Source organism: Panthera tigris, chromosome A2 (assembly GCF_018350195.1).
Source record: "Panthera tigris isolate Pti1 chromosome A2, P.tigris_Pti1_mat1.1, whole genome shotgun sequence".
NCBI classification, from domain to species: domain Eukaryota; kingdom Metazoa; phylum Chordata; class Mammalia; order Carnivora; family Felidae; genus Panthera; species Panthera tigris.
In genome coordinates, this window is record NC_056661.1 from 51,002,391 (window position 1) to 51,018,664 (window position 16,274).

Here is a 16,274-nt window from a genome sequence, read left to right on the forward strand (position 1 = left end):
GCCCCTTGGACTGGTTTATTCTCTTCCAGACCCGCCCCACCTCTACCCATAACTCCGAGTCCTTCCTTAGGCTCCAGCCAGCGTCCTTCTTGCTCCCGGCCCTGCCCCCAGCCCCGCCCCGTGGCTCCGGCCCCGCCTCGCCGCCTTTCTCGGAGACCAAGGCCAGGTCCCCACTGCAGCCGCGGCGCCAGCAGGGAGGGAGGGAGGAGGCAGAGGGGGAAGGGAGAAGGGCGGGCTCCTCAAGCCCAGCCCCGCGCTCACCGTCCGTGTCCGCAGATTCGCTACAAACGGCCCGACCACTCCGGATCTGGAATACCGCGACTTCAGCCTACAGGAACTCAACTCTAAGGTGGAGGTGCTACAGAAGTCATGTGGGGTGCCTACGGGCCCTTCCGAGTCTCAGAGAAAGGCCTCTCAAGACTCAGCAGGCGGGCGGGGATCTGTGGCGAAAGTGCAGATCGACAGCGCCGAGACGCCGCGTTTACCCTGCGCAGACGCCGTCGCCGCCGCTGCTGCCGCCGCCGCTGCCACTGCCTTTGCCGCCACGGTCTCCGCCGCCGCCGTCCCCGCGCTGCCTCCGGGGTCTTCCATTGTTCCGGCCGTGCCGGGTCCCGAGGCCGGACAACCTAGAGGCTCTCGAAACCGGCGGCGGCCGACGGAGTTGAGACACCAGGGCGCCGGCGGGACCGGGAGCGGCAGGGGTCAGCGCGGGAATCCCGGGGAGCCGGGGCTAGAGCGTGGGGCGGCAGGGTGCCGGGGTGGCGAGGTCTGCGGTCTCCGGAGTTGGGGCTCTCTCTCCCCGGCCCGTCTTTCCCCGCCGGCCTCCCCAACTGGGGTCGGAGCCCCGGCGGGCGCCCCCGGCAATGAGCCCGGACTCGAGGTGGCCGGTGAGTGCGGGCCTGGGACCAGGGCGGGAGTGGCCAGCGGGGAAAGGCTAGACTACTTTCGTGGGGCGTGCACTGAGCTGCCCGGTCCGAGGGCCTCTTGGGCCACTCGAGCCGGGAGAACTGACAGTGCATTAGCTCCCAGCCCGCGTCCCAGGGAAACAGAGTATCCTCCAGGGCTCCCTGGGCCAATGGCAGGAGGGGAGCCTTGTTTAACATGTTACACTTCGACAAAAGGGAAACGTCGCCGCATCCGGGAGAGGGCTGCGGGCACCGCCTGGGCCCGGCCTGATCCCTCCGGCCCCCGCCCCCTACTTCCTCCAGCCCCCTGAACTCTGCCGCCATACCCCTGTGGGCTCTGGGTCTTCCTCACGGGCTTCCAGTCTGAGTTCTTGTCTCCACCCCGTGTGCCTCTGCCGCCCAGTCCCAGTGGGACATCTGCCGGGGGCTCTGTGCTACTTTGGGAGCCAGGGCAACACAGATGCAGGATACACCAGGGACCGACCCATCATTGAAAGAGAAGAGCTTGCCTGTTCCTCTGATTGGTTTGTGTTTAAAGACACAGCTGCAGGTAGGAAGTAAAAGTGAGTTGGAGTAGAGGGAGTAGTTTTACCGATGTAGAAGTCAGGGGCACTGACAGAGAGGCTGGAGCAGCCCACTTGGCTTGGCTAAGTCACAGGAGAAAAGCCAAGAGATGTCACCGTTTGTCTAGGAGCTCAGGGTGGCTTTGCCTGGAATGGTGCCAACACCCTAGCTGAATTGTTGAAGTCAGCTAGGCCTGGAGAAATTGGGGCAGTCTCTGACCACGTTGGGCTTCCTGGGGGCTGGTGCCATCTGCTGTCACTACTCACCCAGGAACATTGGAGAGGAGGAAGGGAAGGCCCTGAGGACCAGCATGGAACTGAATGTGCCTAGATTGTCATGCTCTTGTTTGTACTCTTAAGTACCTGGTTATCACTCCCAGAGCCAGGGCCAGGGCATAGGCTTCCCCTAAACACCTCAGAAATGAACTGCTTCTTTCTGTAATGCAATGATTTCTGCTGGTGACCAGGATTAAATCATTGGCTATCCATTCAAACTTCTACATGGGTTAACACTAGCCTTCATCTGTCAGATGATCTGATGATCCCCTCATTCAGTATTCATTAAACAAGTTCTTTATTCATTTGCCAAAAACTGAGTGTCCACTACATGCCAGGTCCTGGGAATATATAGAGGTGGGTAGGCTCTCTGATGTCTGCACTGTATAGCACCTGGTATAGTGGGAGGAGACAAAGAACTTCCAGTGTGGTAAGTGCCTTGGTGGAGATGACAATGGAATGCTATGGAAACACAGCCCTCCGTGGGAAAGACAAATCATAACAGAAGAAGTGACATTTGAGTTGGGTTTTGAAGAATGAGTAGGAGCTCACCAATCAGGATGGAAACCATTTCAAATCTTGCAGGAATGAGAGGTTATAACATTCAGGGAATGGCAAATTGCCCAGGGTAGACAGAAGCACAGCTGTAACTAGTGAAAAGAAGAGTCTGGAAAGGAGGACTAGGGCCAATGAAAGGGGTACCTTGAATATCATCTTAGGAAATTTGTATATTATCCTGAAATAAGTGGGGAGCATCAGGAAGCTTTTAATCAAAAGATTGACATGGCTGTTGCTACTTGGTAAAAGATCACTCTGGCCACATTATGTGAAGTTAGGCTAGAATAGTTGAGATATGGGGCAGGATGACCAGGCAGGAGGCGATGAGGCCCAGACTGCCCATGGTATGGAAGTGATGGCATTTGGAGTCACTGTAAAGGTGGGCTGGCCAGGACCTTTGGGGAGAAGGGGAGGGCTGGAGAGAGTAGTGGATGACCAGGAACTCTTCCCCAGGCCTGTGCTAACTGATCTGTACATTCTAGATGTGACAGCATGGGGGTGGACTTTGATGTGAAGACTTTCTGCCACAACTTGCGGGCAACTAAGCCACCATATGAGTGCCCCGTGGAGACCTGCCGTAAGGTCTACAAGAGTTACAGTGGTATTGAGTACCACCTATATCACTATGACCACGACAACCCACCACCCCCGCAGCAGACTCCACTCCGCAAGCACAAAAAGAAGGGGCGCCAATCACGCCCAGCCAACAAGCAGTCGCCCAGCCCCTCAGAGGTATCCCAGTCACCCGGCCGTGAGGTGATGAGCTACGCGCAGGCCCAGCGCATGGTGGAGGTGGACCTGCACGGCCGAGTCCACCGCATCAGCATCTTTGACAACCTGGATGTGGTGTCAGAGGATGAGGAGGCCCCTGAGGAGGCTCCTGAGACTGGTAGCAACAAGGAGAACACCGAGACACCAGCTGCTACTCCCAAGTCAGGCAAGCATAAGAACAAGGAGAAGCGCAAGGACTCCAACCATCACCACCACCATAATGCTTCTGTGAGCACCACTCCCAAGCTGCCAGAGGTGGTATACCGGGAGTTGGAGCAGGACACCCCCGATGCCCCACCCCGGCCGACTTCCTATTACCGGTAAGGCCACCTCCACCTCCCAACTCTGGAAAACTGGTCAGGCAGGGCTCAGGAGCTGAGATGTAACAGACAGCAGATAGGAGAGTGGCAGAGATAAAGGATAGCAGAAGCACACTGGTCCTGCCAGGGCGGTGAGAGGAACGTGCCCCAGCTAATGATGGTGGCACTTACTATATACTGCCACATGCCCGGCCCCGCACTGGGTACTTTGCAGTCACTCCTTTATTTTATTCTCCCAATTCTCTCAGGTAGGTATCATTCTCATTTCACAGATGAGGAATGCACAGTCCAGAAAGGGGGCCAGACTTACCGAAAGTCACATGCCAGTAGATAGTGGAACTGGGATTCAAATCCAGGTTCCTCTGACTCCAAATCTGCACTGTTTTCACTATATCAAAAAATCATGTGTCTGGTTCCTGATCCTCTCCACTCCATCACTGTGTAACCTTGAGAAAGTTGTCTGGCTTCTGGTTTTCTAATGACCCCATCTGCAGAGCAGGTATAATATTCCTCTGCCAGCCTAGAGGTAGAAGACTAAGTGCACTGATTTCATAAGGTCTCTAAAGCAATTTGCAAATCTGCAGAGGTAATTTTCCCACCATTCTGTTACTGTCACCCATCCTTTAACATGTGTAAGCAATATTTTTATCACCTATGGTTTGTGCTCCTCCATTGGCCCTTGTATTTATTTCACTTAACTGTTTCTTGGAACCCCACTTCCTTGCAAAATTAGTCATGGTGGCTCTAACAAAGTTACAGGCATAAGGCCAAATTCCTTTAACACAAGGTAAGAAATGAAGGGGTGGGGGCAATTTGGTGGTGGAGCTATGTACAGAAACCTTAGCTGGAGGATGGGAGAAAAATCAAGTATAAACCTTCTCTCTGAGTCTTGGCATCCAAGGCAAAGAGGGCATTCAGATAAGTTAAGGAGCAGTATTTGGTGTCAACTAATCAGAAGGCCTAATCTCTGAGAAGGACTTGTAAAGGTTTTTATATGAAAGGTGGTTTTTTTACCAAAAGTGCAATCCGTGTGATGGTATGCCGAATCTCAGTTCTTTAAAATCAAGTCTGTGGGCACTCCAGTGATTTGGCCCGGTATGTCACTTTGGTCCCTCCCTTGTTCACATGTTATACAGTTTCCTCTTCCTGTCTTTCATCCATCCAGCCCAGCTTCACCTCCTTCTCCTTCTGGCTTTGCACTGCCTCTCTTTTATGTTAGCAGTGACTGTTAGGCTCACCCCCCAACATACAAACCCTTGTTTGGGCCAGCCTTTTCTCCTAAGGGCTCTTCAGCCTTCTCTGCTCTGATAGGCAATCCAAACCAGTTCCTTCCACTCCATTTCCTCCTCCCTCTGCTCAGATTCACTCCTTATTCCTGGGGATCAAATCTGTTCTCCAGGGCAGCAATTCTCAGCTGGTACACTGTGATCAGCTGGGAGGTATGTTGCATGTCATTTATTACTACTGTTAGTAGAACTGTCCAAGTTTTGCAAATGATATTTTTTATGTATAAATTTGAGAAGATTTGAGGTCATCTCTCTAACAACACCAATTTCTCTTGCTTGCATCTAATATATGCTTTCTTAAGGAGAAAAGAGGGTGGAGTGTAGGCTGGTGTGCCAGGAATTGTACATGACATGCAGCCTACATTATCTGTGCCACAGCCTGTAATCTAGGTGCACTGTGGGAGTGTGTTATATACCATCGCATAATGTCACATGTTATGGCAGAGCAAAGGTTGAGAACAAGTGCCAAGGCCTAGCAGGGGCTGGATAGTTCATACAATCTCTAAGCCACACCCTTTTTCAAGGATGAGGACATTGCGGTCATTTGGGGTAAAGGGCTAAGAAAGAAACTGCTTCCTATAGATACGGTATTTTAGTTTCCTCCATTCCACCCTCAAAATGCCTTTGAAATGAACAACTGTGCCTATTTCTGTGTGGTGAATCAGACATGGTCCTTGCCTCTAGCCTGTAGTGGAGGAGTTAGACACATAAATAGTTATAATACAAGGCAAGATAGCTCAGGGCTATACAAAAGCTAATAATAAAGCCAAGGTTTATTGAGTACTTGCATCATGCCAGGAACTGTTCTAAATACCTTATCTGTATTAACTCATTTAATGCTCACAACAGCTGTGTGAAATAGGTACAGGTTAGCATCACCACTTTATAGATGAGGAAACAGAGGCCCAGGGAGATCACCTTATTTGCCTGCTGTCATACAGAGCATGGCTCCCAAGCCTATACTCATCCGGCCTACTCTAGCACCCAGAGCTCCATTTCTCTTGTGGAGAGGGGAGTGGAGGGACAGAAACTAACATTTATTTAGGGCCTGCTATGTGCCACTTCAGTTAGCCCATTCATTTTTTTAAATTCCATTTAATCCTGACAAGTGTCTTTGGGAGTAAATAGTAGCATCCTCATTCTCTTATCAATAAAACTGAGTTCAGGAAGGACCAGTGATGTCTTGAAGGTCAGAGTGGCAGAGCCAGGATTTAAATCCATGTTTTCAGAAACCAAAGCCCCATTCTTTCCATTGTGAAATATATATATATATATATATATATACAACATATATATAATTTGCAAGTGATACTTGGGGACCTTTCTTCTCCTAACTCTGCACCATCATCCAGACCTATAGCTTTACACTACCAGAGTCCAGGCCGCCTAGAGCATAGCAGGGGCATGGGGAGCCTGCTCTGTATGCCAGGCACCTGGAGTAGCCCTCAGCTCCAGTCTGGCTGGCCCAATGAGTGTGTAGGGTAGAGTCTGAATTCTAGTTCTGCCACTTCCTGGTTGTAGGACCTATCTGTGTTAGACAGTTAATTAACTTCTCAAAGCTTCATTTCCTCATCCTCAAAATAAGGGCAATATGAACACTGATGCTATGGCTGTGGTGAGAATCAATGTGGTAACAGTACAATGCTTGGCTCATAGTAAATGCTCAGTAAATCTTAGCTATTCTGTTATCTTCCAAGGCTATCCAAAAAACAAACACAATACCAAGAGTTTGAGGGAGCCCTGAGCTGCATTAGCTGACATAAGACCCATGGCAACTCCATTCAGGATGCTGCCAGTTGGTAATAAAACATATATATAATTTGCAAGTGATACTTGCAGACCTTTCTTCTCCTAACTCTGCACCATCATCCAGATCAACCCGGTAGGTCCTAGCTGCCCTACCCTCCTCCCTTCAGGAGTTTGGTTGAGCCTCCCTACCCCAGAGGAGGTGGTATAGTAGCTAGTACACAAGCTTTGGAGTCAGCAGGCCTGGGTTCACACCCCAGCTCTACCACTTTCTCCCAAGGGAGCCAGAACAGGTGAATTAACTCCCCAAACCTTAGGTTTCCTTTTCTGCAAAACAGGAGTGATTACAGCACCTGGGGTTAAGGTGAGGCTGGAATGAGACAGCATAAGTAAAGGCACAGACCTGGCAATGTGTAAGCATCCAGCAATTGTAACCCATTGTCTTTAGGGGAAGGAAATCTCAACTATATGATGCTGAGCTGCCTATGTGCACTGCAGGTACATTGAGAAGTCGGCAGAGGAGCTGGACGAGGAAGTAGAATATGACATGGACGAGGAGGACTACATCTGGCTGGATATCATGAATGAGCGGCGGAAGACAGAGGGTGTGAGTCCCATCCCGCAGGAGATCTTTGAGTACCTTATGGACCGGCTGGAGAAGGAGTCCTACTTTGAAAGCCACAATAAAGGTGACCCCAATGCACTAGTGGATGAGGATGCTGTGTGCTGTATCTGCAATGATGGTGAGTGCCAGAACAGCAATGTCATCCTATTCTGTGACATGTGCAACCTGGCTGTGCACCAAGAGTGCTACGGTGTCCCCTACATCCCTGAGGGCCAGTGGCTGTGCCGCCGCTGCCTACAGTCACCCTCCCGTGCTGTGGACTGTGCCCTGTGCCCCAACAAGGGTGGTGCCTTCAAGCAGACAGATGACGGGCGCTGGGCCCATGTGGTGTGTGCCCTGTGGATCCCTGAAGTCTGCTTTGCCAACACAGTCTTCCTGGAGCCTATCGACAGCATCGAGCACATCCCACCAGCTCGCTGGAAGCTGACCTGCTATATTTGCAAACAGCGGGGCTCAGGGGCATGCATTCAGTGCCACAAGGCCAACTGCTACACAGCCTTCCACGTGACATGTGCCCAGCAGGCTGGCCTTTACATGAAGATGGAGCCTGTGCGAGAGACAGGTGCCAATGGCACTTCTTTCAGCGTCCGCAAGACGGCCTACTGTGACATCCACACACCCCCAGGTTCAGCACGCCGCTTGCCTGCCCTGTCCCACAGTGAGGGTGAGGAGGATGAGGAGGAGGAGGAGGATGAGGGTAAGAGTTGGAGCTCAGAGAAGGTCAAGAAGGCCAAGGCCAAGTCCCGGATCAAGATGAAGAAGGCACGGAAGATCCTGGCAGAGAAGCGGGCCGCAGCACCTGTGGTGTCGGTGCCCTGCATCCCACCACACAGGTATGTGGGGAGCAGATGGATAGGCTGGTAAGGGAAGAAGAAGCCCTCCTAGAGACTGATAGCCCCGAGTGGAGTGACAGGGTTGGGTTCTCTTATTAGAAGCTACAAAGAAGGTCAAAACAAAACACCAGATTCCAAAAGAAGTTAGCCCTAGCAGGTCACCGGACTTTTATCTTAGGAGCCAGAAATTTCAGCTTTTATCTGTCAGACCTAACATGTTTTCAGCTGCCCTTCATTTTATGGTCTGGTTTAAGTAGGAAGAAAGAGGATGTAGTAGCTATCAGCCACAGTGGCAGAAATACTCTAACCCTGAACGGAGAAATGGAAGGAAAAAGGGGGAAGGAGTTGTGAAGTGGTCACTACCACAAATGAATCCAAATGACGGCTGCCATCATCAGTTATTTTTAACTTTCTCTTGTGCTGTCTAGTTAATTTCCTCTAGTTTACTGCTCTACAATTATACTTTATCCTAAAACCTTACAAGGCTCAGGCTGAGCAGGGTATCCCAGAGTCAAATAGTACTCTGGGCTGCTGTGACAAGAGCAGTCTTAGAGGCCAAACTCCTCATATGAGTTCACCCAACTTCGTGAACAGGGTCAGGGATCTGGCTTCATGCTGGGAATTTGGCTTCCTGTCTGGTACTGTTTGCTCTTCTTCGCATTAAGCCAAGTGTCACAGGCCTTTTTGACAATAGACTTACTCCAGATTCAACTCCATTCAGGAATTCTCACCAGCCAGAGACACCTGTTCTGCTTAAGAAAATAATGGCCCAACAGGTTTTTCTCTTTATTCCTCGCTTCGCAGGCTCAGTAAAATCACCAACCGCCTGACCATCCAAAGGAAGAGCCAGTTCATGCAGAGGCTACACAGCTACTGGACGCTGAAACGACAGTCACGAAATGGAGTCCCGCTGCTACGTCGCCTGCAGACACATCTGCAGTCTCAGAGGAATTGTGACCAAGTCGGGGTACCGTGTCAGATTCCCTATGGGCTCTGGGAACTGGGGCCAGGGACATAAAGGACTGAGATATGTGATAATAGTTTTCAGTGTCCGAGAGCTTAGGCTATTTCCTCCTTTAAAGTAGCCCTCAAACCAAACTCAGGATGAGATCCTTACAGATTGTCTGCACGTTAAAAGGGCACTGTTCCTGTGTGTTCCTTCATGCATTCATTCAACAAGCATATACCAACCATTGATTCTGTGCCAGATCTAGGGGACACATAGGTACAGGAATCCCCACTTTAGCTAGTGAGGCTGCCAGTAAATTACTGTGCTACCTCCTTCAGTTTTACCTGACATTGACCCAAGCTTCCTGGGCTCTTCCCTCTGGCCCTTCTTCTGGCTTCCTTATCATCTACCAATCCCCTTCTTGCCTCTACAGAGAGATTCTGAGGATAAGAACTGGGCCCTCAAAGAACAGCTCAAGTCCTGGCAGCGCCTCCGGCACGACCTGGAGCGAGCTCGGCTGCTGGTGGAGCTGATCCGCAAGCGGGAGAAACTCAAAAGGGAGACGGTAAGTGCTCCTGGGTCAAGTCTGTTTTTCAGAGGAGAAAACATTCCTGGGACAAGGAAAAGCCTTTGTCCCCTGGCCAGGAAGCAATAGGGCTGATGCTGGAGTCAGGTCTCAATGGTGCCCAGTGTGTTCTCCAGCTCACTGCAAGCAGCATGTCACAGAAGAGGATGAACAGGACCCTCAGTTATGTGATACAGGTAGCTGGCACTGGGAGTTCAAGGAAGAAAAAGGCCAGAGTAGTCAGGGAAGGTTTCACCAGGTGGGGCCTTGTAGAAAGTAGACCTGAGTGTGTCAGCTGTGGGCAGGAGAGAAGGAAGGCAGTTTCCCAAACCAGCTGCTACCATCCCTTCAGACCTCTTCCAAGGGACTGGCCTGGGCCTGGCTGATCGGGCCTTTATGTATGTCAGATCAAGGTCCAGCAGATCGCCATGGAGATGCAGCTGACCCCCTTCCTCATCCTCCTTCGCAAAACCTTGGAGCAGCTCCAAGAAAAGGACACAGGCAACATCTTCAGCGAGCCGGTCCCTCTGTCTGAGGTAACCGAATTGGACGAAGTAAGAATCCCTTCCCCTCACTCCACCTTTCTGTTCCTCTCCCAGTTGGACCCCTGCTGCAGGTCTGGGCCAGGGACTAGGAGGGGACTGTGAAGAGAGGGGCTGGTGGCTCTGGGGCTCCAGGATAACTGGAGCCACATGCATCACCTGGACTCTGTCTTGTCCCTGTCACACCCCAAGGGCCCAGAATGGGAGGCAATCTGCACTCCTTCCCCAGAGGCAGGGACTGAGTCTGCCAAATGAATAATCCCAGGGCAGGAAGACACTTTCGGGGTGCTGAACCCTAGAACGGAGACTTTAGAAGGCTCAGCACCTAAAGAACCAGCTCTGAAGCCCTAGGTCCTGACTGGCAGACTCTTCTCTCTAAAAGGTATAAAACGAGAGGCCCGAGGCAGTAGCCTCCTTATAAGTCTTAATGATAAGTAAAAGAGCTATAGGAATGCAAAGTGGTGTTATTTCCAAATGATTGCCCTAGCCATTTTCTTACTGAAGCCTCTTGGCTCTAGGAGGTAGATTTGACTGTAATTTCATCACCATTTTCCAGGTGAGGAAAAAGAAGGCCCAAAGAGGTTAAGAGACTTGCCATGGTCACACAGCTTGTGACTGGTAAAGTCAAGACTAGAATCCAGCTTTCCTTTCCCCTGTGCTATATGCCTGCCTCTAACTGTGGTGGGAGGAGGTTGCTGGATGCTTTTCAGGGGGTGGGGGTGTTAGGAGCAAGGGTTCAGGGTGAATGAGGAGTATATCTCCACTTAGCCACACCTACCCTGCTCTCCCAGGTACCTGACTACCTAGACCACATCAAAAAGCCCATGGACTTTTTCACCATGAAGCAGAACTTGGAGGCTTACCGCTACCTGAACTTTGATGATTTTGAGGAGGACTTCAACCTTATCGTCAGCAACTGCCTCAAGTATAACGCCAAGGACACCATCTTCTACCGGGCAGCAGTGCGGCTCCGAGAACAGGGTGGCGCTGTGCTCCGCCAGGCCCGGCGCCAGGCAGAAAAAATGGGCATTGACTTTGAGACGGGCATGCATATCCCCCACAGCCTGGCTGGAGATGAGGCCCCACAGCACACTGAAGATGGTGGGTGATAAATCATGCTACACACAGAGGCCAATGCCAGGGATGAATGGCTTTCCAAAAGTCCCCTACTGGGAACAGGCAGTGTAGGCAGGAAGTAGCTAGCCTGAGCAGTGGCAAACTATCCCCAGGAATGCTCCCCAAGAAGCCAGACTGGGTGAATGGATAGCAGTGCCTACCCTTCCACATCTTGGTGCTGCTGTTTTACAGCTGTTCCTGGTGAGAAGCCAAAGGGAAAAGAGTGGGTTTCTTGTTGCCTGCTCAGATTCAGGGGGCCCAGAGGGCTACCCTAAGTTTGACCTTTCCCCACCCCCTGTGTCCACTCCTAGCAGCAGAGGAAGAGCGGCTGATCCTGCTGGAGAACCAGAAGCACCTGCCAGTGGAAGAGCAGCTGAAGTTGTTGCTGGAGCGGCTGGATGAGGTGAATGCCAGCAAGCAGAGTGTGAGTCGTTCACGGCGTGCAAAGATGATCAAGAAAGAGATGACGGCACTGCGGCGGAAGCTTGCCCACCAGCGGGAAACTGGAAGGGATGGGCCTGAGCGTCATGGCCCCTCCAGCCGGGGCAGCCTGACACCCCACCCGGCAGCATGTGACAAGGACGGGCAGACAGACAGTGCCGCTGAAGAGAGCAGCAGCCAGGAGACAACCAAAGGTCTGAACCCCTAGCAAGGTGGACCCCAAAGCCAGCTAGACTTGACTCTGTAGCACACACTCAGCCCCTGCCATCCCCCAGGCAGAGGTCCCTCCTACACAGCTAGCTGTACTTTTCTCCCTCATTCCCCATTCAGGGGCCTCTTAGCTGCCTCTCTGGCTATTGGTATAAGGGACAATGTTCCCAATTCCATAACCCCCCAGATCATCTCCCAACTCTACCTGGAGTAACAGTCCTATAGGCCCAGGGCATACCCTGGGTATCTACCCTTCCCACATCAGGCCCCTCACCAACTCTCCTTCTCTCTTTCTCTGCTCCAGGCCTGGGTCCCAACATGTCCTCAACCCCCGCACATGAGGTGGGCAGGAGAACCTCAGTTCTGTTCTCCAAAAAGAACCCGAAGACAGCTGGACCGCCCAAGAGGCCGGGCCGGCCCCCCAAAAACCGGGAGAGCCAGATGACCCCCAGCCACGGAGGCAGTCCTGTGGGGCCCCCCCAGCTCCCCATCATGGGCTCCCTACGTCAGCGCAAGCGGGGTAGGAGCCCCCGGCCCAGTTCGAGCTCAGACAGCGACAGTGATAAATCCACAGAAGACCCCCCAATGGGTGAGCCTCACCATCACCCAGCCCCCCGAGAGAGTGAGCAAAGTTGCCATCATTCCCAACATAACTCCCACCTGTCCCTTCATTTGCCCATAATATATCAGAGCTAGAAGGGCCCTTAGGGATCCTTTAATTCAGTCCCCTCATTTTACAGATGGGGAAACTGAAGTCCAGAAACACTGACCCAGCTAGATTCCCATCCAGGACCCTCTCCATTATATCACTTCACCTTTTCTCTTCTCACCCTCCTTGGGGATTTCCTGCCCTTTAAGCCATTTGTGTCTTAAGGCCAGTAACTGCCAAGGGCAGTGTGACGGGTGGGGCAGGACTATGGCCAACTGTGGCAGACACTGCCCAGAACTGGCTCTGCTGGCCAAAGTTGGAGGAATTTTCCAGCACAGAAGGGAAAGCCGAGCTCCTAGTCCCTCTTACCCCCATGCCATCTCTCATCTACGTCTTCCTGACTGATTCCTTCCCTCCTCCCCCTCCCCCCAACCAAGACTTACCAGCTAATGGCTTCAGCGGTGGAAATCAGCCAGTGAAGAAGAGTTTCTTGGTATATCGTAATGACTGCAGCCTTCCCCGGAGCAGCTCCGACTCTGAGTCTAGCAGCAGTAGCAGTAGCAGCGCTGCCTCAGACCGAACCAGGTACCAGCCCTCCAGATCAAGGCCTGCCTCCAGGATGCCCTTTGAAGTTTCCCTCTGGGAAATAGCATGGCAGCCACTTCAGTCTAGATTAAGATGGCTCAGACCCAAGGTTCTCTGCAAAATAAATGGCATACCTAAGAACGTCACCATAATGGAATAGTGGGAACCATCCTGGGTTAAGCTGATGCTGTAGAGCAGAGAGCGTTAACTGATGCCTTGTGGCCTGGATTTGGCTTGCAGACATATTTTGTTTGCCAGCATGGTGTTTAAAAAAAAAAAAAAAAGGAATCCAGTACTGCCACATAAAATTCCTAGTGTCTGTATTCTTTTTAAAAATCCGATCTGGCAAATCTAGCCAGGGAATGCACTCATCACCACCACTGTTAAATCCAGCCCATGTCAGTCACACTATTGCCAAGCCCCCAAGGGCTTTTGAGTTTGAAATTTTTCAAGTAGCCTCAGTTTTCCAAAATTCTTAGACCTGGGGGTTTAAAGAGAGGACAACTACTGTGTCATTACCCACTCTACCCTCCTTTAAGCTGAGTTCTTGTCTTGTCCACAGCACAACACCCTCAAAACAGGGCCGGGGCAAGCCCTCCTTCTCTCGGGGCACATTCCCGGAAGACAGCAGTGAAGATACCTCAGGCACTGAGAACGAGGCCTACTCCGTGGGCACTGGCCGCGGCGTGGGCCACAGCAGTAAGTACCCTCACCCAAAGCCAGGGAAGCCGGGGGCCCGGTATCAGGGCCTTGCCAGCCCCCTGGCTGCTGATCTGCTCCCTCTCTCCCATTCCTGTGAAGTGGTAAGGAAGAGTCTGGGACGGGGAGCTGGCTGGCTGTCAGAGGATGAGGACTCCCCACTGGATGCTCTGGACCTGGTGTGGGCCAAATGCCGAGGGTATCCATCATACCCAGCTCTGGTAGGCTTCCCCTTTTCTTATCATATCCCTTGCCTCCCAACCCCAGATCGTAGACACAATTAGCAGACTTTACTTACTCTCTGCTGAGCTGTAGAGAACAAGGGTCTTTGGCAGATAGACACTTAACAAGTTCCTGGTTAGTTTTTCCATCTCTCCCTCTTCTTTCCCTTTGCATCTTGGAATCTGGAATAGTTCATCATGAGAAGCCAAGGGTCAGCAATGTAGCCTTGTGGCATGATAACCTTTCTGTGTCCCAACTTCAGAGGTAGTTTCACAATTCTTGTATAGAGTAAGTTTCGGGGAAGAAGGGAACTGAACCAAACAAAGGTCTTATTACACCCTCAGATAATTGATCCAAAGATGCCCCGGGAAGGTATGTTCCATCATGGGGTTCCTATCCCTGTGCCCCCCCTGGAGGTGCTGAAACTTGGGGAACAGATGACCCAGGAAGCCCGAGAGCATCTCTACCTCGTCCTCTTCTTTGACAACAAGCGAACCTGGTAAGGGAGGAGGGGAGCAGTTTCTGTGACTCATACAGCCACAGATGCAACCCTGGGTATGTGGGCAGGCTGCCAGGAAACTCCAGCAACAGACAGACTGGGCTGTCACAGATCAGTGGGGGAGGGACTTAGATCTTTGAGCAGAAGGGTTGTGAGGGTTGTGTTGACCATGAGTCTGAGAGACTGAGTGGGCAACAGCTGACAAACAGCTGTAGCTAGAAGCTAGAGGGCCATCAGTGACTGTGACAAATGTGCTCCCCACCCAGAATCAGGTGGCTTCTAGACTTAGTTTTCCTGTCTCTGCCTCCATGGTGACAAGATGAGGATAAAATAGATATAAACATTCAGGCTCTCAAATCTCTGTTCTGTCACATGTATGTAATGCAGTGTTTTTTGTGTATTGTGTGCAAAGGATATTTAATGTCAGTAAAGTCTGCCTGAAGCCTATGGGACAGGGTACCTATTTCAGGTTAGGTCATGGCCCCTTTTTGCACTCGTAAATACCCTGTGGTTACCCCATAATGTGACTGTTGAGTGGGTGCTTTTCATCACTAGACTATGAGCAGTTCCTTGAGGGCAGGGACTGTTTCTCTTAGACTCTGTTACCCCATTACCCACCAGAACCAGGTTGCCCAGAACCTCCTGGGCACTCAGGAGGTGTTTTTGAATGAGTGAAGGAGTGATGAAGGCTGATGCTTGTTGCTTTCCCAGAGATGACTTATGTGATCCTCACCTCGTCCTACAGGCAGTGGCTGCCAAGGACTAAGCTGGTTCCTCTGGGCGTGAACCAGGACCTCGACAAGGAAAAGATGCTGGAGGGCCGCAAATCCAACATCCGCAAATCAGTGCAGATTGCTTACCACCGGGCTCTGCAGCACCGCAGCAAGGTGCAGGGCGAGCAGAGCAGCGAGACCAGTGATAGTGACTGATAATGCCCAGCACAGCCCAACCTACAGTGCCCTGCCACCTCTCTCCTCCCCCTTTGCTCACTGTCCTGGAGTGGCACCGGCCTCTGCACTGACTCATTCCTGGTCTTGGGGCCAGTCTCAGGGGAAGCTGGGTGGGGGAGGTCCCTCCCGCCCTGAGTGCAGCTGGACTGTACAGAACACTCCAAGGGCCCACGGCGGCTCTGCGCATGGAGAGGGGAGGTCTCACTGGCCAGAGAGCCCCAGAGACCTCAGCATTGTAGTGCAGGGTGGTGGGCCAAGGTTAGGACACTGCATAAAACAGGCCATCCCACCACCTCTGTCTGCTCTGCTCATGCCAGGAGAATCTAACTGCCTAGTGGCCTGAGGCCCTTGCAGGTGGTGAGGTGAACGGGCATCTGCCCAGCCTAGCAGTGGGATTGATGTCTGTCCAGCCCGGAAGAGGGGCACTAGGTGACCCCCCCTCCCCTGCTGTTGTAAATACTGTAATTAGCGGAGAATTTAAATTATTCTCATTTGTAACTGCGTTTCCGGGTCGCGCCAGAGTCATTTGGTACTAAAAAAGACTGGGGCCTGTCCCCACTTCCCTTTTTCCCATAGATGCCCCCACCTTTCAAACTGGTTTGTATTTATTTCAAAGGAAGAAAATATATTGATTCTTAGAAAATAAATAGTCTGTTTGGAATTCTTGGGTTCTTGCCTTCTGCCAGGGCAAAAAGATAAAAAGTGAGGTTGTCCCTCAGGGATGGTAAACAATTGGGCTCAAGAGGTTGCTGGTTGCTGTGCATGCTGCATTTGTAAGACAACAGCCAGGATAATATGATAGCTCCCATTTCCCAGGCACTCACTGGGTGGCAAGCCTTTTTCTAAGCACTTTTAGATACACAATTTTATGTAATCCTTGCAAAAACTATAGGGAAAGTTAATAAGGTGGTTATCTCCACAAAGATACTGAGGCTTAGAAAAATTAAGTAACTTGCCTAAGTTC

The 16,274-nt window shown here is 51.6% G+C and overlaps 1 protein-coding gene across 10 annotated transcripts; it reads left to right on the forward strand.

Annotated features, from left to right (window-relative positions):
* Positions 1 to 275: 275 nt before the first annotated feature.
* Positions 276 to 15,957, forward strand: BRPF1 (bromodomain and PHD finger containing 1). 10 transcript variants are annotated; one of them, XM_042979482.1, is made up of 14 exons: positions 276 to 887; positions 1,309 to 1,455; positions 2,785 to 3,393; positions 6,924 to 7,883; positions 8,688 to 8,850; positions 9,266 to 9,397; positions 9,805 to 9,933; positions 10,731 to 11,040; positions 11,367 to 11,690; positions 12,011 to 12,295; positions 12,793 to 12,940; positions 13,503 to 13,860; positions 14,206 to 14,360; positions 15,106 to 15,957. In XM_042979482.1, exons 3-14 carry the CDS (start codon positions 2,795 to 2,797, stop codon positions 15,287 to 15,289), a joined length of 3,747 nt encoding a protein of 1,248 aa, XP_042835416.1. In that variant the 5' UTR covers positions 276 to 887; positions 1,309 to 1,455; positions 2,785 to 2,794; the 3' UTR covers positions 15,290 to 15,957. The 10 variants fall into 10 exon arrangements, with proteins under 10 accessions (XP_042835416.1, XP_007075553.2, XP_042835418.1 ...); XM_007075494.3 differs by lacking the exon at positions 1,309 to 1,455 and having other exon boundaries at positions 278 to 887; positions 9,805 to 9,951; positions 13,503 to 13,639; positions 13,742 to 13,860; XM_007075495.3 differs by lacking the exon at positions 1,309 to 1,455 and having other exon boundaries at positions 278 to 887; positions 9,805 to 9,951; positions 11,370 to 11,690; positions 13,503 to 13,639; positions 13,742 to 13,860.
* The last annotated feature ends 317 nt before the right edge of the window (positions 15,958 to 16,274 follow it).

Bases quoted from the DNA above. Each gene is read 5' to 3' on its own strand.
- BRPF1 (XM_042979482.1), top strand. From the start codon at position 2,795: ATGGGGGTGGACTTTGATGTGAAGACTTTCTGCCACAACTTGCGGGCA. The intron at 9,398-9,804 runs GTAAGTGCTCCT...TATGTATGTCAG, and splicing joins AGAAACTCAAAAGGGAGACG to ATCAAGGTCCAGCAGATCGC. The intron at 13,861-14,205 runs GTAGGCTTCCCC...TTACACCCTCAG, and splicing joins ATCCATCATACCCAGCTCTG to ATAATTGATCCAAAGATGCC.